Below are 27,076 nucleotides of genomic sequence, written 5' to 3'. Positions count from 1 at the left end.
CACCTAGCAAGGTACTCTGCCCCTCCTTACCCTTCTAGACCACACTCATCAGCAGTCATTGCAGAGGCAAGGGCTTTAGTAAGGGTAACTCCTGTGAGCGAGGTACTTGGAAAACCTTCCCCTCCACACCTCCTCCAATCCATGCAAAAGGCAGAAAATTGGTTTATCCACTCAGCCCTCATGTTGACACTCCCCTCTCACCTGACTCTTTAATTTCTGTGGAGGTGTAGAACCTGCAAAAACCAGAAGTCACCAGTAGAATGCTGGTATTTATATTTTTTGTTCCAACTAGCATGGCTGTGGCAGTGCACGTGCTCTCCCTTCCTAATGCTCTCCATATGCTCTTCAAAGTGAAATGCCTTTTCTGGCTGGCCATACTTACTGGCTACTGGCATCCCTCTGAAATGATCCAGCAACATTTCCCTGCCCTCTCTATGGCCTGGATCAGGGCAATGGCAAGCATCAGAGCTGCTACGTTTCAGAAGGAGGTGGAAACAGAAGTGCATCCCCTCAGGATAGGGGAAACTACTTTTCCTCTGGTTTCTCTTCTGTAAACCATCTTTGCTACAGCAGATAGCTCCTTGATCCTCCCCCCTTCTTTCCCAAGAAAGTACTTGCTCCCCTTATGTGGCCATGCTTTGGGGCATGGATGCTCATGGGTATTTGAAACAAGTAGGAAGAAAAACCATGTGTGTGATTTCAGTAGACACTATTCCAGAGAAGCTGAGGCATTGTACAGCACTGTTGGCCATCTCCTCATCTCGCAAAAGAAGCAGCAGGTGCTTCTGATTTTGACTTGCAGAGAGGCTTAAGGGTATTGTGAGCATTGCACCTGCCTGACATCCACGTGTCCATCCCTCAGCCCCTGGCATCAGCACAATGGTCAGGGCCACTGAGCCTAGCTTGCTCTGCAAGCAGCGCTTCTGCATTGCCAAAAGCACTCCCCTTTACCAGACTGTTTTTATAATCTGCTTTTGTGGTACAGGTGTTAGAGCAGAGAGACTCATCACATGTAAATAAACAAATAATCACATCTGTCTGATTTGAATGGCTGCACCCTCAAACGTGACAAAGGATTTTGCAGTGCATGCTGCAATAAGATATTTAAAATCTCATTTGAAACCTGTCAGCTTCTCTACTCCACCGAAGGGAGCTAATGAATACCACATACTTCAAAGTCATGTTTTAAGGACTAAAAAGATGCTCATGTGGGGCTTTGAAAAGGCACATAAATCATAAGAGTTAACACTGAGACCCCATTTATTTGAAACTGTGCCTGTTTGCAACACAGCCATGACCTCCCCTTGCTGCTATGGGCCAGGGCACTGCCAGACAGGAGGACACAGGTGCCTGGCTGCCCACCTTGGGAGGCCCCAAACCCAATGGCCCCAACAGTGGCAGGAAAGGCAAGGCTCCACTCCCACCACCACATCCCCACCCAATGCCAGCACAGTCTTTGGGGAGAATAGAAAACAAAGCCAGATCCCTGGGAAGCACAAAGAAACAGTGGGATTGGGATTGACCTTGGTGGCTGAGCCCTGTGGCAGGGGAGATATCTGCCCCAGTGGTGGCTCCCTGCTCACTGGTTGCAGGCAAGCTGTAAATGTCACATATTAGGAGAAAAGATTTTTCCATGTCCTGTTTTTGTGCTAACTATTTAAATGTGTTTGGAAAGGAAAACACCAAATACCCAATGATGAAAGAATGTTAAAGCAGAGAAGTCTTGCACAGGATTCACAGCTGTGGCAACACCTGGAACCCAGACAGCCTGCGGCAACATTTGGTTTTCTGCAGGACTCCTGGCTCCTTCAGGAAGCGGCAAGAGGTTTAGGATTTCCTTTCCAGCTATTCAGGACTCACTGCTCCAGCCCCAGGCTGCCTGCAGAGCCACAGGTCTTCCACAGGCACCGCACAGAGCGAGTGCTTTGCAGGTATTACTGCAGTCACCTCCCCAGACTTATGCAGGAGGTAGGAGACTGATGTTGCCTCATTTGCCAGGACCAGGATAAGTACCTACAACAGCACACCCAGATTCTGAGATTTAAGGCACCTAGACGAGTTTTGGAACACTGATAATTTTTACCATGTTTTGCACATTCAGAACACAGTTCTAAGTGTAATGAGGAGTGTTCGGCACTTACCACTCTAAGAGCACCCCACGAATGAGGGCATTATCCAAAATATCTGTGCAGAATAAATGGAAAATCTCTTGGTGGAAAAAACAGCAAGCACTGCCATCCCACCCTGCATAAAGGAGCTGAGTTACAGTTGCACAAGCAGTCATGTTGCTGGCATTTCCTGACGCTTCAGTGCTGGGCTGCAATGCCAGTAGAGGATTTTCTCCCTGGTATCACTAGCACCGAGGTCTGCTGCACCCATGCCCAGACCTGTGACAAGCCAGTGGCAGGACACAGTGACCGTGGGGCTGAGCACAGCACTGTGGGTGTGCCCCAGGTCAGCCAGAGGCAGTGGGAATGTGTCCTTGTAGCAGCCTTGCTGGTGCTGCCATGCTCAGCCACGTTCCCTCTGCAGCTTAGGATCACAGAATCGTTATTGCCACCACGCTGCAGCCGAGCCAACCTCAGGGTCATTAAGGCTGGAAAATACCTCTGGTGACCTCACCATTACATCGAGTGATTTATGCACCGACTGATACATAGATGGGAGCGCTCGATGTGTGACACTGGCACAGTCAGCTGGGCTTCTGCTACCTGCCGTGGGAATGCAGTGGAACAGCACTCAGGAGACCAGAAACAGTCACTGGGCTGTTTCAGAGGCCTCTGTTCTCTTTGTCCGTGCAAACTTTTCTGCCCACTGCCACGTACGGGCTCTGTGCTTCCCGTTCACCTCTGTGAATACCCGTTCACCTCTATGAATTCCCGTTCACCTCTATGAATTCCTGGGCTTCCCGCTGAAAACCCACACAGGCCTGTGAGGATTTGTTTTCCTTTGCAGCGCAGTGCACGCCAATGCAAAGCTAAGGCCCTTTATAAATGCAGATCAGCTTTGGTATCTCCTATGCTTTGGCTGGACATATAGGTAATCCCTTGGGATAAGCTTGGAAGAGTAATGCAAACCTCATTGCAAACCCGCAGATCCACGTTAACAGGACAGCGGGCCGGGAGGAACCTCTGGAAAGCTTTCCAATGTCACGGGGTGATTCTGCCTGTATTTGGGCAGCCCAACAGCCCACACGTGGGCGGCTCCCAGGGAACCCAGAGCAAGGGGTACCCGTGTGCCCAGCACAATGGGCGCTGCCGAGATCCCGGCCCAGCTCCAGGGAAGAGGGATGGGAAGCGGCGAGGCGAGGCACGGTCTGACCGTCAGCGCCTTCACGCGTGGGGCTTTCCTTTATTATTTATCTTTGCTCTCCGCTCTCCCCCGTTGCCAGAGGGAGCCAATTGTCTGTGGCGATCCCGGCGGGGCCGGGGCCGGAGCGCGCGCGGGTCGCGAGGCGCGGCGCGGGGGGCGTGAGGGGCGGCGCGCGGGGCGGGCGCGGGGCGGCGCGAGGCGCGGGCGGCGCGGGGGACGCGGGCGGGAGGCGGCGGCGGCGGCGGCGGCGGCGGGGTCGGCGATGGCTTTCGAGGCGCTGGCGGAGGCGGCGGAGCGGTGGTGCGCCCGCACGCCCTTCCAGCTCATCGCCGCCGAGGAGACGGAGCGGCGCATGGACTTCTACGCCGAGCCCGGCGTCTCCTTCTACGTGCTGTGCCCGGAGGCCGCCTGCGGCGACAATTTCGTGAGTGCCCCGTGAAGGGATCGGGGGTCACGGGCGTGCGGGGCTCCCCCCGCGCGTCTGCGGGGCCGCGCGGGGAGCGCTCGCGCCGCTCCGGGACGCTCCGTCCGTGCGGATCCCCGGAGCCCGGCGGGAGCACCCGAGGGGGAGCGCCGGGGGGGGGCGGAGGACGGGGCCGTGCCCGGGAGGGAGGGATGCGGTGATGGAGGGCGGCGGGGCCGGGGGGATCCTCCCACCATCTGCAAAATGGAGTCCGCTGCCGGTGGGGGGCGGCCCCGCGGGCAGGGACACCCCCCCACCCCCCCGTTCCCCGTCGCCCGGCCCGGGGTGGCTGCGGGCTCCGGGCGGGCGGGAGGAGCGGTGCGGTGCCCCCAGCCCGCCCCGCGCCCCGCGGGGGCTGCAGCTGCCGCTTTCCCCTGCGGCCCCTCCATCCTCCCGGGGTGCCGGGGCTGGGGCACGGCGCGGGGACGGGAGGACTGGCAGGGCTGTCACGGCAAATGGAGAATGGGCAGGAATAAAATGGAGTCAGGATGACAGGAGGGCCGCGCTCCCCCCTACCCGCCGGCCGCTCCCCGGGCTCGCCGCGGGGTCCGTGCAGGTGCCGGCCCGGGGCCCCCGCCCCGCCGGCCCTCGCGGAGTTCCGCGCCGAGTTTGTGCGGAGAAGGCTCCGGCACCGCAAGCCCTGTCTTTGGGAAGGGTCGGGGGGCGCTTTTACCCTCGGCCAGACCCTCCCGGTGGTGAGCAGAAGTGCAGGAAGAGTCACGGAAAAGCGGCGCCTCGCCACGGGGTTTGTAAGCTGCCAGGTGCCAGTTAACTTCAATGAAAGGATTTTGGTTTGCTTATTTTAACAAAACAGCTCCTAGCACCGTTATTGTAGGAATGTTGTAGGTTCTTCCATTCAAGAAGCAAGTTTCATCCCTCCGCTTGCTTGACAAATGTTCGCTAATTCCCTTTCCAACAGGTAAGTGGAGAGTGAGCCCATTTGACAGATGGGTCCGTGGAAACAAAGAGCAGTGGAGTGACTTCTCCAGGAGCACAAATCCCAGCGAGCATGACATTTATTTATTTATTGTGCCGAGTAGATGGTCTTGCTGAATTATGAAAGAAGATGTCTGGAGTTTAGTTATGCATCTGTCCAGGGATTCCTGAGACGTTCAGATGTAGCAGTGGGGTATCTCAGCGTGTGGATTCTCTGAGTCCTCTGTGGGAACAGCTCTGCGCATCTGTCTTCCCAGCACCTCTGAGCCTGTCAGACCCCAGTGCTCATTGCTCTCTGGAGATGCCTGTACCCAGAAGGGCCAGGCTGCACTCCTAAACAGGAATACATATGAATCCAGTGCAGCACTAGGCTAAAACTGAGATGGAACATTAATTATATTGGAAAAGGCAAAGAAAGTCCATTTATTTTTCTTAGACATGTATTGTTTCTTTATATGCTGTTCAATAATTGACTGAACTCTTTCATATAAAGTCTAGTCAACTTCAAAAAAAATCTTAGGCAGCTTCAGACCCTATTCCAATGCTGGCCTTTGTTTTTTTTTTTTTTTTTTGTGTGTGTTTGAAATCACATCATTTTCCCTTTTTTTTTTTAATATTTTCATTCCACGGTTGGTGTGGGAAGAACTCCCTGCCCAGAGTCACCACTAGTAAAAAGGAGCAAAGGGCCAACTCCTGTCAAATCTGGAACATAAGCAGTGGAAAACTAAAAGTGATGTTTCCTTCTGTCTTTTCTAGCCTTATTAGTTGAGGCACTTTCTGTAATGCTAATACTTTTAAGACAAGCAGATAGGTGTCATTCTTAATTCTTTTTCTTTAAAGAGATGGTGTTTCTTTAATATGATTAAGACCCACTAATGATTAGATTCTCCAGCATCCTGTTTCCTTCTCCTAGTGCACTGTGGGACTTAATTTCTTCTCCCAGCTTGATCATCTTGGTTTTTTCCAGTCACTTTCCTTTTTTTTTTTTAATGTTCCAGATTATAACTTTGCCTTCTGTGTGCAATCACAGGCTAAAGTTTATTTTAAGGAGACTTAATACAAGCCAAGGGACTGATTATCATTTGTGCTTTAAAGCCTTGTTGCATGGCTCCTTTAACACAGTGTGGAGTGTGAAAGTGAGTAAATATAAACAGAATTCACAGTGACACACTTCACAGCCTTCTTGTACCCTGTGCTTCTTATAAAGGAGCCTCACATTTAATAAGCATCTGATGCCTGGTATTCTTGTTCTTTCTTTACATCGTCATTTCATAATGATGCGACTTAAAAAGCTATGTAGGAGGTGCTAGAGAATTCCATGATAACCCACTTGTAAGGAGGAAATGATGAGCATGATGAACTTAAAAGGAAAGAGGAGAGGAGAAAAACTTGGAAAGATTGCCAAGATGCAGTCTGGGGGAGAAAAATACTAAATTTTGTCTAACATCAGAGATCCCACATCATATCAATCTGATAGTTTTCATTTCCTGAAAAGATATCTTTAGGCTAGGCTTTTAACGTGCTAGAAATGCAGGAGACCCATGTAGATGCTTGTTGGCATTTTCAGTACCACCTGGACACTGACACTCCAAATCAGCATTTTAGATAGCTGAACAATGTACTATTCAGCTCCTGATGATCCTGAGGTTCTTGAGAAATTAATTTGACTTGTGTAGCCATAATCAAGGAGAAAGATGTTGTGATGCTATTCTTTGCAGTCTGTCATTTGTTTTGTCACCATGTTATTACTGGTATTCAAAGTAATTAAATAAAATAAATAAAAATATGATGCCATCTTGCTGCAAGGTTTCCTGAAAATATTTCAGGAAATAAATAAAAATAGGATGCCATATTGCTGCAAGATTTCCTGAAAATATTTCAGAACAGAGTCAGCAGGTCTGAATATTTTATGCAAGTCAAATTATCCCCATAAATAAAAAGTTTTGCTGTCTTGCACAACAAGTGGGCTGCTTAGAGAAAGGTGGGCCAGCAAGTGATTCTGTCATCCGACTACACTGAGTCATGTAAAGGTTTGAGGGAAAGCAAACCCCTCCAGATCCACCCCTATTGATTTCCTCAGCTATGTGCTGTGTGTGGATGCTGAACTAAATGATTCAACCATGATCTTGGGTGGAAATTAGTGGCTGTGTGCTTTTGTAGTGACACAAAGCAACAGTGAGCAAAACTGGGCAAGCTTGGAAAACAAATAGTCTGATGATGGAATTAATATTTTTTAATTGCACAGCCACAACCAAGCACTGTGCTCCACCAGTTTGCCAGCACCCACCTTCTCCCGCTGCAGAGAGATCCTCAGGCATCGGGTTTTCCAGGAAAAGCATGTCCATTTATGCAGCCTTACTGAGCTTTCTAAGCAGGAGCTGAATCCTGAAATTGCATTTGTTTTTATTTTGAAAGGCTGAAATTCCTTTTGCAGGTTCCTCTGGAGATGGGTGAGTCAGTGCTGAGAGGGTTCCTGTGCTGCCTGGGTGCAGCACTGAGCCACCACAGAGAGCTGTAGATGCAGCTGAACCTACAGACATCACAGCCCTGCTCTTTATTATGGCTGAGGTTTTTGGGGGAGAAGATTAAATCAGCCCATTTCCAAATGAGATGGGTGCACAAATGGCACATGAAACTTTTCATAATGCATTTGTTGCTACAGTCAACATTTTAAATCCTCTGCAGATGGAGAGATTTTTGGAATTGTTACTTGCTAATTGTCCTATGATGCTATGCAAAAAAATCTCCTCAAAAACTCAGTGATCAGGTTATTCTCTTAGGTTTTCCTCTTGTGTTAGGTCATCTTCCTCTGCCTACTGCTGATGAATTCACACTGGTGTCTCAAATGTGGTGCAGCCTGAAAAGAGATTGTAAAAACACAATTGGACAACACGGGGTTAACTTGCCCTGGGGAGTGAACCAGCAATGATTTATTAAAGGGCAGGGCCTGATTTTCATTTGTGTGGAAGCTCCTGTGTATAGCTCTGGTAGTCAAAAGAAGCCACAATTTAAACAAGAATGAGGATCTCAGCAGTCATAATTGTTTTATATATATAAGCAATTGCAACAGGTTTGGCATGAGCTAGGAATTGCCAAGCAGCAACATTCAGCTCTGACGTTTAGGAGTAACTAAACAGTTATTGCTAACCCCAAGTATGAAGAAATCATGGGCCAGACCTCCAAAACCTTCTCCAGAGGCTGTTTTTAAAATGTGATTTGGAAGTGTTCATTTGGTATTTTGAAGAAGGCTCATTTCAGTTCACTTCATGTACGTTCTGCCTTTTTAGGCCATAGGAATCACAAAGCGCAGATTTTTTTTCTGCCTTTTTTTTTTTTTGTTGTAAACAGAAACTGAGATTTAGTTGTATATTTATAGGATTACAAGGCCCATGACTCTTAAGATGGCATGAAGCATCATGAGACTTGTGGTATGTGTGTTTGAGAGTTGGCAAGACTGTAAAGAACTTATTTTTATTGCCAGAATGGTTAAGACATGACTCTGGTTATATGGAAAGAGCAGAACCTACTTGGTAATGCAGGGTTTTTTTCATAACAAAACATTTCACTATGTTTATGCTTGTAAAGTGCAACAAGCAGCAAAGAAAATGTAGGTCAAGTGAGGTTCATAGCAAAGCAGTTAGAGGTTTTATCTTAAAGGTGCAGTTTAGGTGATGTTAAGTACTGTTTTCTTTCGTTAAGTGCAACAGTGTGTCCCTGGCAGGTACTCACACTGAAGAGGAAGGCAGTATGCAAGTCTTATGCTAGGGATTGAAACATCTGTCGTTTTGAGTCTTTTCCTGAATGTTAGTTAAGCTTTGGAGAGATCCTCCTCTTCCTTGTTTAAGCATAACCTGCTGTTTATAGCAAGTAAAAGGCACTCTGGGGAAAAGAGCTGCTGTGCAAAAAGAGAGGTACAAGAGTCTCAAACCAATTTGGCAGTATTGCACTTCTCTGTGTGGCAGGCTGCCTAAGACAGTCCCATGCACCAAGTTTTCAAACAGAAGGTGTTTAAGATGATGCATTAGCGTGTGCCCTTGGGCACAGGAAGTGTGCTGGGTGCTCCCTCCATTGCTTGCCAGCTCTGTTTCAAACAACCTCCCAGCAGCAGAATAAACATCAGTTTTGAGAGAGGCTTTGAGTGTAAGGCTGGGGAACCAGCATCTCCAGAGCAGGAAGGTCTCAAGTGTGTTTAAATGTGCCTGCCTGGGAAGAGAAGATTGTGTTCCAGGAGGAGTAAATCTCAAAACAGGGTGGGAGGCTCAAAGTGTCAGGATACTGTGAGTGCCCAAACATCTCTCCTTGGCTCTGTGTCTAGCCTGCAGGCAGATTTTGCATCTTTTCTTCTGCATCGTCGAGAGAATTACACATCAAATTCCACCTCCAGGGTCGCATCATATTTGCACTAATGCCAGAAGACAAAGAGATGCTTTAGCTCTTCCTGAGGGCTTCACTGCAGCAGATGATGCAGAAAAAGAGAAAACCCAACATGACTCCCAGGTCTGAGCAGGGCTGATGTTGAGCAAAAGCACCTTTATAGGTAAAATGTGTGTGCGCCAAGTGCGTGTGCACTTCACGGCTGGTGCAACCATGAGCCATTTCTGCTTCTGGATCGATTTCCCTGTTTTCTGATGCATCATGTTAATAAAATCCAGGTTCCCCCTCAGAAACATGGCTTCTGCAAGAGCCTGCAATGCCTGTCCCCAGGGCGGGTCTGAGCTGCAGGAGGCTCGGTGTACTTTGGCAGATGTTTACAACATGTCACCTTATAAAATCACATGGAAAGGTTGGCGTGAATTCCTGTTAATGCCTTTCCTTTCTTGTGTTGCTGTTGGCTTTCAGCATGTGTGGAGCGAAAGTGAGGACTGCTTACCTTTCCTGCAGCTTGCACAGGACTACATCTCCTCCTGTGGGAAAAAGACGCTCCATGAAATATTGGAAAAAGTCTTCAAATCCTTCAGACCTGTAAGTGCTTTTTTTCCCTTCTAAACATTGACAGTTAGCTGTGACTTTTAATAGGACAACGCTGGATAGAGCAAGCTGGTTTTTCTTCTCCAGTTAGCTGCCTGGGTACAGGAGTGCTAGCGCATAAGCTAGCATCAGGCAATTGGAAATTGTTTCTTGGAAGTCAGCTGCCTTTTTATTTCCATCTGTGTGCTTGAGAGGATGAGATTCCTGTGTGGGATGGCAGGCCAACTGATGTGTCAGCTGGTGGCAGCGGGCAGGGACTCGCATCCTGCTGATACAGCTCTGACTCCAAGGAACGGGATACGAGTCAGCGCCACGGGACTTTGTGGCAGAGTTGTTTCCTGGCACTGGAACTGGAGAGTTTTGCAAGGATATGAACAGCAAGAGTAAACCTCTGGGAAACTGGAAGTACGGTCTCTCCTCAGGGTGGTTTATTTTATGATTGAGGATTTTTCCCCCAAGTGATGCAGATTTTGCTGTTAGGATGGTTGCCACTTGGTATTTGCACGCACTGGTTTGATCACTGCTTGAGAAGAAACTGGAAGACAAGCTGGGTTTTGTGGGGAGGGGGCCTGTATTTTCCTGTTTTGCTGCTACTCAGCTTTCTCTGTCCTTGTTTAACACTAAGATTTGTGCCAAAGCCAGGATTTCATCAGGGTGAGGTGTCTTAGGCTGGCCGTTGTCCTTCATTTCTGCCAAATACTCCTTTTGCATGTTTAAGGCTGGCTAAGGGCGTGGTGCAAAGCAGGGGAAGGTTTGTAGCCAGAGCCATTCTCCTGTTGTGTTCATAAGAAAGTTCACCAATGGATGTTTTTATACTCAACTTTCCCCTCCTGTCTTTTTCTGGCTGACTAGTTGAGAAGACTGGAGATGTATCTCAAGTATTTAATGTGAAAGGGAGGGCCTGGAGCACCGATATGAAAACACTGGCCCTCCCTGTGTTACACCCTTGCACAGATCACCACAGCTGGTCGACATAAAAGAGCATCGTTTTAAAGAATCCTTTGAGAGGCTAGAAATAAATAGAACAGATGCACACTTTTCTTAGAAAGGACTGGAAATCTGATCTGTCACTACAGCTGCTTGTAATTGTGAAAACATGCAAAAAATATAATTATGCTTTCTGGAACAATATTGGGCTCTGAGATCTTCATAGCTCTCTTCTCCTGCTCAGGGAAGCTGTGCCTTTGATGAGGAACTTCCATTGGTTTAACTAAGGAGGACTTAAAAAAGACTTAATTAAATTGGTACAGATTACTTATTTCACTTAAACCACATTCATTCCAGCATCATTTAAGTTACTGAGAAATTTACTTCAGTCAAAGCAAGTTGAGCTATTCTTCAGAATAAAAAGGTTGAAAGCAAGGGGAACCATTATGCTCATGTATCCTGAGCCCTTCATTAATAGATCACATTTCACCTCATGATTCCCACAGCTGACCATATAAAATGAGGCTAAACTAGAATGTTTCTTTTCCAAAAGACACTGACTCTTGATGCAGTCTTCAGGTGACTTAAAGGATACAACGCTGCTGGGCACTTTTTCTTCTCATGGCTGGTTATGGTGCTCTGAATAACTCTTTTGTTTACAATCTGCATTTTTCTAGTTTTGCTTCCTAGCTGTTGAATTTCATTTTGTTTTTGTTTGCACAAAAATGGTGTCCTCAGTTGCCAGAAACCTCTTTCAGACTGTAATCAAGTACCTCTTCATTTTCTTGTGGTTGTACCACAGACATTAAGTTTCTCAGATTCTCCTTTCACCCAGTATTGAGGAATTTGCATCAGCGTAAGGGTTTATCATTTGAGGTATGGCTGTGTGTAGACAAGTCTAATTAAGGAGTGTATTGACATTTTTTCCTAATAGTAACTATTAAAAATAGCACATACATGGGAGGAAAGATTTTAAAAATTGAATGGTATTACAGTAGATGTATGGAAACATCTACTTTGCACTCTCAGGCCTTTCCCAGAACAAAACCTCTTTTCTGTGAGATTGAGAAATTATTTCCTTAGCATCACTTCATAGTGTCTTCTGTCCTTTCTGAACTGGACCCATTTTACTAATGAGACCACCTTGCTGTCAACTTCAAGGCACCAGTGCATTTGCAGGGCATTTCTTCTTTATCCCAGCAAATCAGCTGACAGAGACCATTCTGGCAAACTCCAGTGTGAAAAATGGCAGTTCAGGAAGAAACTGCAACTGAAGGTCAGACTGGACTTTTCTGAAGTATCTGATGGCTCTGGCTCTCAGTCTGGGACACTGGGGACCAGGTTTTTAGCAGGTTCTTGCTAAGCACTGTAAAGCACCTTCTGAAAGTCTTCTTCATTTTGGTATTCCCAGTAGACATCTGTGATTATTAGACAGTTCCGAAATTCTTTGCTGGGGTCTTTTGAAGGGGAATATTTAGAAGAAAACAGTGGCAGTGCATCTGCAGCTTTTCATGCCGTTTTGCACAGCATGAGCATCTGCCTTCCCATAACTGAGGGCTCCAAAAACAACTTTTTCCAGTAACTCAGCTCAGCCCTGCTCTGCACGTTCATGATAACAGCCCAGCCGTGTCTCCATGAGCTTGCCCTGGGGCTGTGGAGTGGGAAGGGACTGGCTTCTCATGCTGCTGGGCCCTGTGTTTTGGAGACAGTGAGAATATGAATGCCCAGCAGTTGGCATCTCTCTCAGTGAGAGACAGAAAATTCCCTCTGCTCATCAGTCTTCCCTGGGCTCAGAAGGCAATGAGGGTGGTGTAGGTCTGCTCACTGTCCCTCACTGCTCTCAGCATCTCTCCCTAATGTTTTATGTGCCTAAACACAGTGCCAAGCAGGATATTTATTTAGATAAGGCTTTTAAAAAGTGCTGGTTTGCCTGCAACAACTATCCACACCTCTCAAAGTGTTTCTTTACTGAAGATGATGAGGGGCATGCTCTCTCTACCCAAGGCAGGAAACTGCCTTCCTGGGTCAGTTTCTACAAAACTTTGTGATTTGTCTTATTATCCACTTCTTCAGGGAGCATCCAGATGTGCCAGACACCACAAATGTACATGATATCAACCAATAGCACTGGGCTCAAATACTGTTATTTGCCTCAGAGCATCCCATCTCCTTCTGTGTTTTGGTCTCTCTGGTGTCAGAGGTGCCATGCTCTGGTGCCAGGAGGTGCCCGTGCTGGTGCTTTGAAGCATATCTGTCTGGAGATGTAGTCCTTCCCACAGGGATTCAACAGAACTGGTTATCTCTAGTGTAGCATCACATGGACTGCTAAAGTTCAGTCTTGTACATGGTTTATTTTTCAGTGTGCTTGTGTGCCAGCTTTTGGTAGGAGACTGTGTCACTCTGCTTTTGTGAGTTAGTAACTGAGAGGTTATTTGTAAAATCAGGGCACTTTGAAAGGGTTAAGGAAGACAAATACAAGAAATGCCTGAAGGACATAGCACCAACTGGCAAAGTTCGCAGGAAACCAAGGCATGAGTCATACAACTCAGCAGCAGATTCCAGGGGTCCTACACTGAGCTCCTCTTCAGCCTGGAAAGCCTACATCTGAAAAGGGGAGTCTGCAGTGTAAAAGCCATTTATTCCATGTGCACTGTATTCATGCATGTCCCATGACTCTCCTTTACCTCCAGATGAGTGGTTTGGCCAGCAGAAATAAATAGCTGTCGTTCAGTCAATGCTGCTGGTTGTTACCCTCCCTCCTTCCCTCCTCACCATGCCCCTGACCTCCTCCTAAGCTATGCATCCCTGCCTGGCAGTTTTGGTTCCCCTTGGCTTTTCTGCTGGTGAATCAGCTCTCTCTTTTTACAGCACTTTTTTATGTCTTTTCTCCATGTTTTCCTCTGCAGTTAAGTCCTTTCAAGTCTACTGCATAGCTGATACTTCAAAATACGTAGCAGTTATTGACTAGAAGCAGAAACTAGTGTGTGGGAAAGAAGATAAGGGAGTCAATCTAGGATCAGCCCAGGCCATCTTCATCATCTTACTTTGTCTTTACCTTTTGTATGCCCTCCTTCTGTTTTGTCCCAATGTTTGTAGAGCTCCCTGCGCTTTGGACCCTGATTCTCCCTTCAGGTGTTGAAGGTGTGGGCTGATTTGTCACTGCAGCCCAGAGAGCAGTAAGGGGTTTATAGCAGTGAGGGACCATGATAATCCTGTGGGAAGCAACAGGATATGACACCTAAAAGCAAGACCTGCATGGCTGAGGTCCTTGGTGGCTTGGAGGGTCATAAAATGTCTGCGAGAGAATGAAACTGCATCTCCCTTGGAGAAGAATCCCATCCCACCTCGCCCCCATTCTTCCTCTGTAAAACCACTAAAGCCTACAGCATCACTCTGATTTACACTGCTCCCTCTGATTTACACCTCCAGGGAAAGAGGAGCTGGATTTCCTGATGGCAAAGAGAGAGGGGATGTGTGAAAAGCAGGATATACTCCCCATCCTTTGGGATTGTGCGTGTGTTTGGACTTCTTGTGGTGCACGTTGTGTTTTCCATGCTAATTTTGCAGTATAGTATCCCATAAAATTAAGATTCATGTGACTCATTTCCTTGCAAATCTAAGAGGAATTATGACCAGAGGTGGGGAAAAAAAATGCAATCAAAACTCTTTCTGCCAGGTGATACAAACAGGAGTACAACATTCACATCTAATTTGAATATACCAAATTAGTTTATCAAAAATAATACTGGTGTATAACAAGGTCTAGAAAGAGTCCTTAATTTTGCCTTTTGAAAATTGAGTATTTTAATTTTAGCTTCTACGCAAAATAAAACCCCCATATCCTGAAAATGAACTCAGCAGTTCATGTTCAGTTAAACATTTGATTTGAAAAATATGTATGCAGAAGGAAAAATTACTTTGTTCTGCTCAGAAAACAAAAACGTTTTCCATTTGGGGTCTCTCTGTAAGTATTTTTAAAATGCGAAGGAGGGGAAGGAGGGGATTTAGTCAGCAAATTTCTCCTTCCATTTCCCTGCCAAAGAAAGCCTGTAACAAAAATCTGATTTTCTCCCAGTGACAGTGAGGAATACAAGCTTCATTGCACCCAGAAGCTAATTCTATGCCTTTTATTTATGTCCACTGAATAATTTTGAATGTCGATCACAGACTGAATTAGTTTAAGTCCCTGAAAATCTGCCTCATTGCAGCCTTCTCATTTCCATGCTCTCACCTAAAGAGTGTCACCCTCCTCACGATTTTTCTGAGCTTTGCCTCTTTCAAGAGCTAACAGCTGCATCACTAAAGAGGGTGTTACATGCATCTGTGCTGCTCTTCCAGCCCTGCAAGCTAAATACATGGTATTCTCAGTAATGCCAGGCCTATGATTTTGCTTTGTGGCTATTAATAGCTGTTAGGGGAGGAATCTGAGATTTCCACAACAGATGCATTATTTTGATTGTAATTTGGTTTATTTGTCTTCCTGACTTCTGTTGGCGTGGCAACCTTTGGGGGGAGAGGGGAGAAGTTCAAACATGGCTGTTTGCTCATCTTCCTCTACCAAAGAGGTGACATTGCAGTGGTTGGAGCCATCAGGTGGAGGCATCCAAACATTATCCAAGCAAGATTGCTGGATAATGGACTGGCAATTGCTTGCAAGCCTAAATCTAATTTGCAGAAGTTTAAAGGGACAGCATTTCAGTGGAATACACAGTAATTCTTACTGCAAGGGCTTCACACAGCAGGCAAGACTTTATCTGGTGTGATGGAGTGAAGGCTTCAAGAACAGCGTTTGACATGATGGGTTCTTTGGGCTTTTAGGGACTCCTTGCCTATTCCACACTAGGCAGTCCTTCATGAGGATGTTTTCTTCTTTACTTTTATAGGGCTGATGAAAACCAAACTTAAACCAAGACAACTACTGCTACAGTATTATCATGATTCTTTCTGAAGTTAAACCACTGCCAAGTCTAAACACTCAACAATTCATAATGTGACCTCAGGGAAGAATGTGAAGCTTTTTGCAAGTGCTTTGTTTTGGTTTTATTTATCTTCCGGTCTCTGAGCGCTTAATTTGGTGTAAGGATGCATTTTCAAATCTTTCTTTATCCCAGGAGGGAAAAAATGAGAGTCAAAATCATTAAGCAGTACTGTTATTCCAGGGTTTGAGATTTTTAAGAAGTGCACGTAGGATTTGTGTGAAGATTTGCAGCAAAGCTGCACAAGTGGGTAATTCACTGTTACACAGTATTTTCTCTTCTTTGTAGTTACTTGGGCTTCCAGATGTTGATGATGATGCATTTGAAGAATATAACGCAGATGTGGAAGAAGAGGAGCCAGAAGCCGATCACCAACAGATGGGTGTCAGTCAGCAGTGATTTTCTGAGAAGCTATAAAAAATTCGGAAGCCTTTGGTACCAGGTGGAGTCAGGTGGTCCCACGTTAGCCTGTTTGAATTAGCACATCACAAGGGGATATCTGGCTGCCAAGATAAAAGTTTTACAAAAAATGGTTTAAAAAAAAAATAATAATAATCCGTGATGAGCTTTGCTAAGAAGTGACCTGAATTTTGCTCCTGCTTCAGTGGGTTTTCAATGGAATTGTCTTGGTAGCATTCTGCCGTTATCAGTCTAGAAGTAGTTTTGTCACTGACTTGTCTCTTCGATTTGTGTTCGGGAGTAGTGTTTGCTGACATGAATGTAGAGTACTGAGAATGTAGGAGGCGTGTGGGGAGAGTCCTCACCCGTGACCTTTCCAAGGAAACCACGCAGAGAGCAAACACCGCCTGCGCTTTTCTTTTTAGTTCAACAGCTATAGGTTTTTGACAAAGTACCAAACATGGAGAGACTTCTCCTGAAAAACAGTAGTTTAGTAATGGTTGGTGCTGCAGAAGTGCATATGAAGGCTTAACAAAAATAATAGGACATAGGAAATCCAGGGGGTGTCAGACATATTGATGTCATTTCACTGACACCTGAGTTTCCAAGTGCTGAATTAATACCTGGGAATAACTGGCACCAGCAGCACACATTGTAACCAGCCCTGGTACTTCGACGCCACGTGATCCAAAGGCAAGTGCTGCTTTCTACAAATCAAGTAAAAAATAGCTGTCGCCTGTCCCACTTCTGCATGACAACTAACTTTAAGCTTTGCTGGTTTTGATACACTGCCAAATTATTACTCAAACCTCGTGGCATTGTGCATTAGAGTCATGGAATCATAGAATATGCTGAAATGGAAGAGACCCATCAGAATCCTCGAGTCCAACTCTTGGCCCTGCGCAGGGCAGCCTAAGAGTCAAACCATGTGCCTGAGAATGTTGTCCAAATGCTTCTTGAACTCTGTCAGGTTTGTGGTGTGACCACTTCTTTGGGGAGCCTGTTCAGGTGCCCAGCCACCCTCTGGGTGAGGAACCTTTGCTGATAACCCACCTAAACCTCCCCTGACAGCTTCAGGTCATTCTCTTGGGTCCTGTCACTGGTCATGAGAGTGAAGAGACGTGTAGCTTCCCCTCCTCTTCCCCTCCTAAGGATGCTGAAGAGCACAAAGAGGTCTCCCCTCAGTCTCCTCCAGGCTGAACAAACCAAGTGACCTCATCCAGTCCTCACCAGGGTTCCCTTCCAGACCCTTCACCATCCTTTTTGCCCTCCTCTGGACACTCTCTAATAGTTAAATGTCTTCTTTACATTGTGGCTCCCAGAACTGCCTCCAGCACTTAAGGTGAGGCTGCCCTAGTGCAGAACAGAACAGAGCAGAGCAGGACAGTCCTATCCCTTGGCCAGCTGGAGATGCTGTCCCTGATGTCCTCCAGGACACACTTGGCCCTCCTGGCTGCCAGGGCACTGCTGACTCACATTCAACTTGTCATCAACCAGGACCCCAGGTCCCGTTCCATAGCACTGCTCTCCAGCCTCTCATTCCCTGGTCTTTACACACAGCCAGGGTTGTCCTGTCCCAGGTGCAGAATCCAGCACTTGCCCCTGTAAACTTCTCACAATTGGTGATTGCCCATCTCTCTCTGCCCTCTAGAGAGTTGACAACTCCTCCCAATTTAGTGTAATCAGCAAACTTACTTAGTATTCCTTCAAGTCCTGTATCCTGGTTGTTAATGAGATGTTGAAGAGCACAGGGCCAAGGATGGAACCCCACTGGCGACAATTCACCAGTCTGATGTCACCCTGTTCACTGTAACCCTTTGTGCCCAGCCTATGAACCTTTACTGACCCATCCCATGACATGTTTATCCAGCTGTTTGCTGGACATTTTGGTCAGAAGGATGCTTTTGATACAGTATCAAAAGTTTTACTGAACTCCAAATACATGGCATCAACTTGCCTCCCTTGATCAGCCAGATGGATTACCTTGTCATAAAAAGACGTCAGGTTTGACAAACAGGACTTTGCCTTCATGAGGCCATGCTGGCTGTGACCAGTACTCCAGGTGTTTTTATATACCTTCCAGAATAATGTTTTCCATTATTTTACTGGGCACTGAAGTGAGACTGATAGGCCTGTAGTTTCCAGAATCTTCCTTGAACGCAACTTGAATGCAACTTAACACTGAAGCCATAAGGGTATCAACCAGCACCTGGCTCTTAAAATTCTGCCAGACCTCTTCCTGGGCCTTTGAGCAAGTCTGGGCATGTACACCTTATTTGAGGGGAGCTAAAATACTGCTTCAGCTGATATAAAATCTAATGAGGTTTTACTTATCAGGGGACTTGCTCCCCAAGGGGTTTGGTGAGGCTCTTAGTATGAAGGAGAAGATGACCCCTCATACTTTTTACCTGTTTTATGTAGTTCCAAGTAACTTGGATGAGTGCCAGACTCTGAAGATGCAGGGTGTCTTTATTTACTTGCCTTTTGTACCGAAAATATAAGAAGCAAAGGTAATTCTGTTGTAATACAGCTGTTTTCCACAATCAAGAACGATGTTTCTAAATTTACTCCTTTTTTTCCAGTTTTTTAAAAATTGTAAAATGAAGGTCACACGCTTCAAAAGCCCTTTTATACAGAATTAGCTTTGTAAAAACAAAGAGTGAGAGAAGAGAAAATGCTTGGACAATTCCTATAAATAACTCGCATCATTTTGAAAACCCTGTTGTTAATGATGTTTCCTTTGCAATAGATTTTTTAAAGACTCTTTTTCCAGGGTTACTAAAGAGAGCAAGTTTTCTTGATGGTTTACATTTATGATGGTTTGAGAGATGCATAGCACATGATTTTTCTGTCAGAGGCAAAGATCTTCCATAACTGGGATGATGTGTGTTACCGGAGTCTGCACCGAAGTGTCTGCAACACTGTAAAAGTCAGAGTCTAAGAATATAAAAAAAAAAAAAATGGAAGAAAATCAGAGCTTAATGCAACTTTGTACATTCTTTCAGCATGCAGGCATAGACATGGTAGTTGCAGCACCTTTTCTATGGACTAGTGATATGAGAACTGTGGCAGTTCACTGTATAACACTGTAGAGCAGCAATAGGCTTTTTGCTTACTGAAATAAAGTATAAGACCAGTGGTTTCCACCCCTGCTTTAAGCCACTAAATTTTTCTTTCTTCTCCAGCTAGGACAGATGCTACAACCTTAAACAGAGCCTTCCATTGGAAGAACCACTCTCTTCATAGCATCCAACCCTTGGGTTGTGGCTCACACAAGTAGACCTTACAGGGCTGACTTTCCTCTGCTCTACTGTAGTGCAAGCGAGCAATTTACAGTTGTGCAGGCTGGAGGCAAAGTCCTGCTGTTCAGGTTTGCTGGGCACTTCACCCGTTTATTTGAGGGGCAGGTGGCTGGCACCGATGTGCAGGTGCAGGCACCCTACTCACACCTGCACAGTGAGCTGGGCTGAGAGCCTGGCCTGACTGGGACACAGCCCTGTGCCTTTTACAGACAGGCAGCCTCCAGCTGGATTGGTCCCACAGCCTGGCTCAGCATGTGGCTGCACAGAGTGCTGGCACAGCAGAGGGGATGGTGCAGGGTGGACATGGGTGGTAGCTGGGGGCCTGCTGCTAAATGCGCCTTGCGTGGTGTCAGGGGCCTGTGGCGGAGATGGGGATTGGCCTAAATGCTGTGAGGGGTTGACTCCACAAGGCTCAGTGGGAACTGGGTGCTGGTGGCAGCAGGATAGGCAGGAATTCATGAAATGAGGAAAGACTAAGATCCAGTGTTGTAATTGCATGCAGGTTGTAATATGTACTGCACTCTGCCACCTTTTCCTGCATATTGATTGAATTGTTAATGAGCAGTTGAGCATCAGTACAGTTGCAAGCAAACAATGCTGTAAATTATGTAGATATGTTATTATGATTTTCTGTATTCACTAACTCACTTTTTCTTTGGAATGTCATGTGCCATTTGAGTGATTTCCACACAGACTGCAAGTGCTGGACAGCCAGCCCTTCTGCAGCGCTGTCCCCTGCAAAACTCCCACTGAAGGCAGGGAGATTTTGTTCAGGCAGGACCTGCAGGACCAGGGGATGTGTGAGGAGGCTTGGCCCTGCAGAAAGCTGAGCACTCTCGTTTCCTCTCACTTCGCTAGGAGCCGAATGTGTTGAGCCCTGCTGCTGAACTGAAGCATGACCAGGCAGCACTGAGAATAAACTGGAATTTTATACATAGAAGATTTGATTTACATGTAATAAATGTGAATGAGCATTAATATAGAATGTATTATATCAAAAAATATTGATTCCTTACTTTGACCAAATACATTTCTGTATTACTGTGTTACTTTTCCATACTTGCCAAATGATGCAAGAGGTGTGGAGCTGGTTTGGTTGTACTACAAAATGTTTTTGTATTTCATTTGTATTTTATTTTTCCCTCCCTTCTACCACATCTTGCCATTAGTAGCCATTCAGTAATTAATCAGGGGTAGCATGACCTTGTGACTAGGCTGCCAGACTGAGACACAAAATTTGCTAACACATGCATAACTGCTTGCAGGCCTGGGTACTCAGTGAGATGTGGGTTTGTAGCTCTGCCATTGCCTTGCCCTGAGCTATAGGTGGGTCTCAGACTGAGAATTCAGGGCAGGGCTCCAGTTATGCATGCAGGCCTCTGGAAAATTTAAGAGGTGCAGGATAACTCCTTTGAAAGTCCCACCTTAAGCCTTTTCTAAAGGGGACTGTTAGTATTATTTGTCCAGCAGTGTATACAGCACTTTAGGTCTGTGGGTGAAGGGAGATAGACGTAATCATTGCCTATCCTCAGAACAAACTGGTAATGAAAGGACACAGAAGGGTTTCCCTTTTCCCTCGGCCTTTCTCATAGGCATTTCATGCTCTAAGTAAATATAAATACAGCAGAGCAGAGCCTCTTGCAGAACTGGTGCTTCTGAATATGAGTTGCATGAATGCAGTAAGCAGAGTGCTGCTTGGGTGATGAGAAATACATGGGATTTCCATCTGCCAGATGGAAAGGCAGATTTCAGAACTGTGACAAGTGCAGGGGCAAGAGTGAGCAAAGCCCCTTCAGAGAGAGAGATGCTGATATTTGTGAGACAGCCAAAGCCATCCTGCCAAATATCTGCATATTGATGATCATTTATGATCACGCAGTTTATGAAAAAGCTCCTCTGGACGCTCCTGAGGCCTTGAGCTCAGTGGTATTTTCCTGTTAGTGTCCTGCCTGATTATGCATTGAGATGGTAGAGGAAGGAAGGGATAGAGAAGGCAAACTGAAAAGCCTATTCCTCTTCTCCAGCATTATGATATTGTGTGAGTTGGTAGGAGCAGCAGGGTGCAGGAAGCTCCTTTTTTAGGTGTATAGTATCATCTCTTTAAAAGGACTTGTTCATGAGAGAAAAAAATTTATGAGTGTTATCTCACAGAAACAGGGGAATAGCTCAACCCTGAGCATGATGACCTGAACCATTACCAGACTTCAGCTCCACCTCCTGCCCTGCTCTCAGCTCTTTTCCAGGCAGTTTCCCTCCATGCATAGTGCTGTGCCTTTGAAAGTCTCATGCATGTAAGAATGCCACTTTTTCTGGGAATAGCCATAGTTAGCTTGCCTGCATCAGTGACACGCATGTCAGCCGCTGCATCTTGCCACTGTGACCCACGGAAGATGTGCTGTGTCATAGGGTGGCTGAGGGCAGTGGGGAGGAGTTTCTGCTGCAACGTTGCTGAGTAGGTCCCTGCCCTTTACCCCTCTGCAAGGTGGGACATGAGACTGGGACAGTAAAAATGATTACAATAATATTGTTGACATTGTTTTGGAAAGCTGCCATTCAGGACATATTCCCAGCCTCTTTCAGCATCTTTCCTGATCTTTGTCTGGGATCCAGGGCTGATGTCTATGGCTGTTTTACTCAGTGTTAGCTTTAGCAGTGGCAGGAGGTGAAGTTGCATCCTTATCCTGTGTCCATATTTCCCTCCTGTCCATCCTTACCATTCTGTTCTTCTCAGAAGTTCTCACTCCCAGAAGAAGGGAAGCATAGGAAGGAGGAGAGAAGCACCTCTTACATCCCACAGCTTGAAGCCAGGTGCATCAGTGGAGCTGCAGTTGAGCACAGTGTGAGTCACACTGTCCTTTCTGTACAGGGGGATGAGGTGGCATGGGAGATGTGTTGTCCCTTGAGTGAGTGGTCCATGCCAGACAGGGGTTGTGCAGAAGACAGCAGTCATTCATGTGCCAAACCCAGTATCTTTTCACAGGCAGTTATGTCTAGCTAGATAATCCAGTCTCTGAAAATCATAACCCATTGAGACTCTCCAGGTTGGACATCAGAAAATGAGACTTGTCTGGTTGCCTTGGTCACTGGGAGGTTTCTTTCTCTGCTGGCTGTTTTTGGTCTGGCCAGAGGACATGGGAAATTGGGAAAGATCCCTTCAGGGGCAATAGCTGGATGCCCCTTTCTGTAAATTGCTGAGCAGAGGCAAATGCTTTGTTTTATGTGTTTAATTCTGGCAGGATCTCCCCTCCTCCCCAGCAGCCTGTCTCTGCAGAGAGCTGCAGCTGGGAAAGCTTTGTGTGAGAGCCAGGCAGGAGTGACTCAGGGCAGCAATTCCTAGACCCTGTAACAAGCTGGACTTGATGTTGTGCTTGCAGGGTAACCATGGAGCTGAAGGCTCAGGAGACATCACTTCCAATGCAGATATTTAAATAGAGTCCTTAAATTTGGTCCTTAGAGGGCAGATCCTGTCACTTTGGGGTTTTATTGGACTTCAAGATTTAGTTGCACTGTTGGTGTCTGATGTCTGTGGCAGGTGGGCAGAGGAAGCCTCTTCACTTAACCACATTTACCAGTTCAGTGAGCCACATTGTCTTTTACATGATCTGTTTGACTTTTTTCTCATTGCTGATTTTTTTTGAAGAAAGACAGCCCCTAAAGGCACATCTGCATTATTGCAAACCCCAGTTTTTACAGAGCTGTGTAACGCTACACTGTCAGTTCGAGCTTGGACATAAAAAAAAATAGATTAACAAAAAGGGCCTTCATTTGTCTACAAGAAAAAACCCCAAACTTCTTTGAACTAGTTATTGCTGACTATGATAAACCTTACTGGTTTCATGTAAAATACATTGAACTTTGAAATTCCCTTTCTGTACCAGCATGCTCCTGTAGGCAAAGATCTGTGGTAACACTGCATGTAAAGGAAGCTTTCATCTTCAGGGGTGGTAGAAGTGTCAGCTCTGGATTTCAGTCAGTGCAATTCTTTTGTCAAGTTTTCCTTTACTAATGCAGGGACTAGTCAGCCCTCAACACACCAAGCAGAAATCATGTTGTGCCATGCCGTGCCAAGGCTGTCTTTGGTGTGGTTTCCATAATTTTTCTGGCTGGAAGACCTCTCTATCTTCGGGACTATTAAGCTGTGAAAGGAGTCAGCAAAAGAAGTTGCCCTTTTGTTCAGCACTTTCAGAGATGTGAGCCTACAGTGGAGCACTGCCTGCCTTCTGATCCTCCTTCCTCGTCCACCACCAAGGTGTCAAATCCAGCAGTGTCATAACACCATGAGCTTCCCATTAAAGAGCTTACCAAACTGATGACTGATGGTGTCTTTTCTCTGTGAGCAAAATCAACTCAGTTGTGAATCTGAGAGGGACTAAAACACAGCTACAATGCATGTGATACAGGCCTGACTTTAGTGGGCACTGCTGCTGCATGGTAGGATAACACACGGTGTTTATAGGTGTAAGGAGGAGAAAATTATGTCATCTGAGCTTTGGGCACTGCAAAGCCAGCCCTGATGGACCCAGAATCATCAGGTGGTTTGGTTTGGCACAGTCTGAGGCAGTGGATTTGCTGTCAGAAGCCAGGAATTGGTGGTAGTATTTGTGTATGAGCCAGTATTTCAGACCTCGCAGGTCCTTTTCTGTTTTGCACAGAATAGGGAGACATCTGTTCTAATTAAGAGACATGTAACGATGCTGAAATGAAAATGGTGATTCTGTTCAAATAATTTGTCTCTTTTCTTTAAACACTTCACTCTTAATTGCCACTTTGACATCTTCTCACCCTGATTTAGTTGAAAGAGTCAAGTCAGTTGTTACCTTTTGTCATGAGCCTCTGTGGGTTGACATCTTCCAGCCCATGGAAGAGGAATTGCTTTAACTTAGCACTTGCCTTGTATTTTTGGCACTTCCCAGGGCATGAGCACTGCATGGGAGCACACTAATTACATGTCCTGGTGTGCCCAGAACCCCAAGCACTGCCTATAAAGTCATTCCTGTGGCTGGTGGAGTGCCTGCCAGGACTGCCTCCCTCGTGTTGGAGCACGATCCCAACATCACAGGCCCCACAGCCTCTTGAGACACTTTTGCATATGGTGGAAGCCACTGGGACACTCAGACTCTGGCTACAGATACAGCTGCTCTTGCAGAAGCAGTGCTGTTCCCAGGCACCTCTTCAGCTGCTTGGAACCTGCTGCCCTCAGCTCTGCTGGATGGGCTTCTGCCTGTGTCAGAAGGTCAAGTGAATTTAAATGGTTTAGACATCAGCTGTCTGTAACATGGACCTCAGCCCAGGGACAGCCATCTGCCCTGCGGTGGTGGGAGCTGCCCTGCAAGGTGGTGGCTGCAGCTGGGGGCACTGCCATGAGCACAGTTTTTTCCCCAGCTCAAGTCTGTCCACACTCCAGCTCTCCAAAGTTATGTCATGTCACGTCACACCTTCCCTGGATCAAGGAATTAGGATACTCTAGGGCTGTGATAGGCTTTGGCTTTGTATCAAGAGCAGGTCCATTGGAGGTAGGCAGTATGTGCTGCCACTGTTGGCTCCTGCCTAATGCTCTTTTCCCCAGCACAGCTGTCCTCAGTCAGCCAGCTGGGAAATGCTGATACTGCCCTTGGCAGCACCATGGGCTGTTTTAAGGAGCACATCAGATTTTACGTTTTCTTCACATTCCTTCTATTCTGTGACAAGGTTCTTGCTTCTGCACTTGTTTACTGAGTGATGAAATGCCATAAAAAAGCACATTTAACTTTATTTCCAATGCCTACATATATGCATCCATGGTTTTCACCAAGTAGTGCTGTACTTACGACACCAAGGCAAGGCTTTTATACCTTTTATTAGACAAAGTGATACTGAAACCCCCCAAACTGCCAGAGTGCTTCTCCATGCTGAAAAGCAGCACTTACATGAGGCAGTCTGATAGCAGGCAATATCTCCCCAACAACCTAACCTTTCTTGTACACATTTCTTGAAGTATTGCTGCCATAAGGGTGAGATGGAAGAGGCAGTGTGGTAGCCAGGATTTTATTTACAGCTCCTAGTAGTGCTAAAGAGCCCAGGAGTGGGTTGTGTCAGCTGTGTTATCCCCACCGCAGGGCTCCTGAGGAGCCTGGGAAGAAGGGCTGTAACGTGCCACGAGCTTGGAAGCCTTGATGGTTTTGGGTTTGTAGCAGTCCCCTAGAGGTCAGCAGAGCCTACATTTTGAAACAGCTCTAGCTGATGGTAGCTTTGCAGGAGTGATGAAAGCAAGTTTGCTGCTGCCCTGTTAGACCCTACTTGTTCTCTCTGACAGTTTCGACTGTTGCTGGAGAAGGGATCAGGCTGGGGAAGAAAAGAATCAGCTCGTGGGACAGGAAGTCCTGCTTTGGAGACAGGCTTTTCCTTTGCAGACAGATAGACAGGTTGAGAACCTGAAGCAAGGGGGAGAAGCAGCTGGAAGATGGGTGCCAGCATTGTCAAAGCTGCATGGGGCAGTGGAAGGTGGTGCCTCCCCCTCTTGGCTCCAATGGTACCCATTTCTTCTGGAATCACAGCTGGACTGTACAGCAGCAGAAGCAATGTCCCAGCAGAGCTCTGCCCCAGCCATACCTGTGTGTGTGTGTGCACTCCAGTGCTGCAGTGGTGTGGCTGCTGGTCACACTGCTCTGCTCTCAGCGTTCCCCTGTGTGCACCGTGCCACGCTGGCCTCAGCCACGCTGCAGCTGCTGACCAGATGTTACCTCTGATTGCACAGATCCTTGCAATCCCAGCCTACTCCATGCAGGCACTCCTTCTACCTGCCACCCCAGCCCAGGACTGGAGGTGGAGCTGAATTTTCCCTGGACTTTTTCAGCTTCTGGGGTTGGAATGGCATTGTAAGGGATTCAATCTCTGCCACATTGAAATGACTTGAGGCTGACTAGCAGGTTACAGTCATTCCATATCCGGTCAGCAGACATTGTCCATGCATTCCATGTCTTTGCCTTGCAGCAAGCAGCCCTGTCAGGGGAGACCTGAAACCAGTGCCTGCAGGACACTGCCAACATGTGCATCACACTTCTCAGTAATGAGAAAATGAGTTACCTTGAGTGGACGTGAGCTTGCATTCACCCTACACACTGCTTACTGGGCGTGCAGTTGGCAAAATATGCCTTTTTCTCCCCAGCTTTTCTCCTGGTCAGCATACTCAAGCCTATGGCTGCCCTTTTCCCTGTTGTTTAGCTGGAAACCCTCCAAGCACAATTCTCCATTTTCTTCTGCATCCTTAAGGATCATATGCTCAGCTCTAGTGAAGAGCAGAGACTGGCAGTCTTGGTTCAGGAGGACACATAGTGCTAGAAATGCAGCAATTCACACAGAAAACCAGTGCCAGCTTTTATGCCTTCACACTGTCTGGTTGGGTTAATAAAAGTTTGGAAATTTTCATTTTGGCTCTTCTTGAAGGTTTTTCTTTTTTATTATCCTATTACTCCCTGTTTACTGTATTGCTTTTTGTTTCTGCAAACCCCTTATCAGGGAAGGTTTTGAGCTGCCTGTGAGTCATGTAGCAGCGATGGGGAGTGGCAGCTCTAGGAGCTGAGCATGTGAGTTTGTGCCCAGCTCACATAATCTCATGACAAAGGCTGCTGATGTGTCATCCAGCTGTCAATGACCCTCTTGGCTGCCATGCATAGGGTGGTCAACCAGTTGCTGGTCACATATCTCTTCCTCCATGTGCCTCTGGCTATGGAAAGTGAATGCCTTGACCTTGATGAATTCAGCTCTGTTTTTTGAGCCTTCTGAAGTCAGTGTAGCAGGCTGCAATAAAATTATTT

General features: G+C 46.5%; 1 protein-coding gene across 1 annotated transcript; it reads left to right on the top strand.

The window, feature by feature from the left end:
* The first annotated feature begins 3,558 nt into the window (after window positions 1–3,558).
* MTURN (maturin, neural progenitor differentiation regulator homolog) lies at window positions 3,559–24,660 on the top strand. Its single transcript, XM_058045189.1, has 3 exons — window positions 3,559–3,736; window positions 9,551–9,673; window positions 15,871–24,660. The coding sequence occupies exons 1-3, from the start codon at window positions 3,575–3,577 to the stop codon at window positions 15,979–15,981; spliced, it is 396 nt and encodes a 131-aa protein (XP_057901172.1). The 5' UTR covers window positions 3,559–3,574; the 3' UTR covers window positions 15,982–24,660.
* The last annotated feature ends 2,416 nt before the right edge of the window (window positions 24,661–27,076 follow it).

Source organism: Melospiza georgiana, chromosome 1 (assembly GCF_028018845.1).
Source record: "Melospiza georgiana isolate bMelGeo1 chromosome 1, bMelGeo1.pri, whole genome shotgun sequence".
NCBI classification, from domain to species: domain Eukaryota; kingdom Metazoa; phylum Chordata; class Aves; order Passeriformes; family Passerellidae; genus Melospiza; species Melospiza georgiana.
This window is presented reverse-complemented; position numbering and strand designations above follow the sequence as displayed.

Excerpts from the sequence above, each read along its gene's own strand:
- MTURN (XM_058045189.1), top strand. The coding sequence starts at position 3,575 with ATGGCTTTCGAGGCGCTGGCGGAGGCGGCGGAGCGGTGGTGCGCCCGC. Across the intron at positions 3,737-9,550 it reads CCGCCTGCGGCGACAATTTC|CATGTGTGGAGCGAAAGTGA; the intron begins GTGAGTGCCCCG and ends GTTGGCTTTCAG. Across the intron at positions 9,674-15,870 it reads TCTTCAAATCCTTCAGACCT|TTACTTGGGCTTCCAGATGT; the intron begins GTAAGTGCTTTT and ends TCTTCTTTGTAG.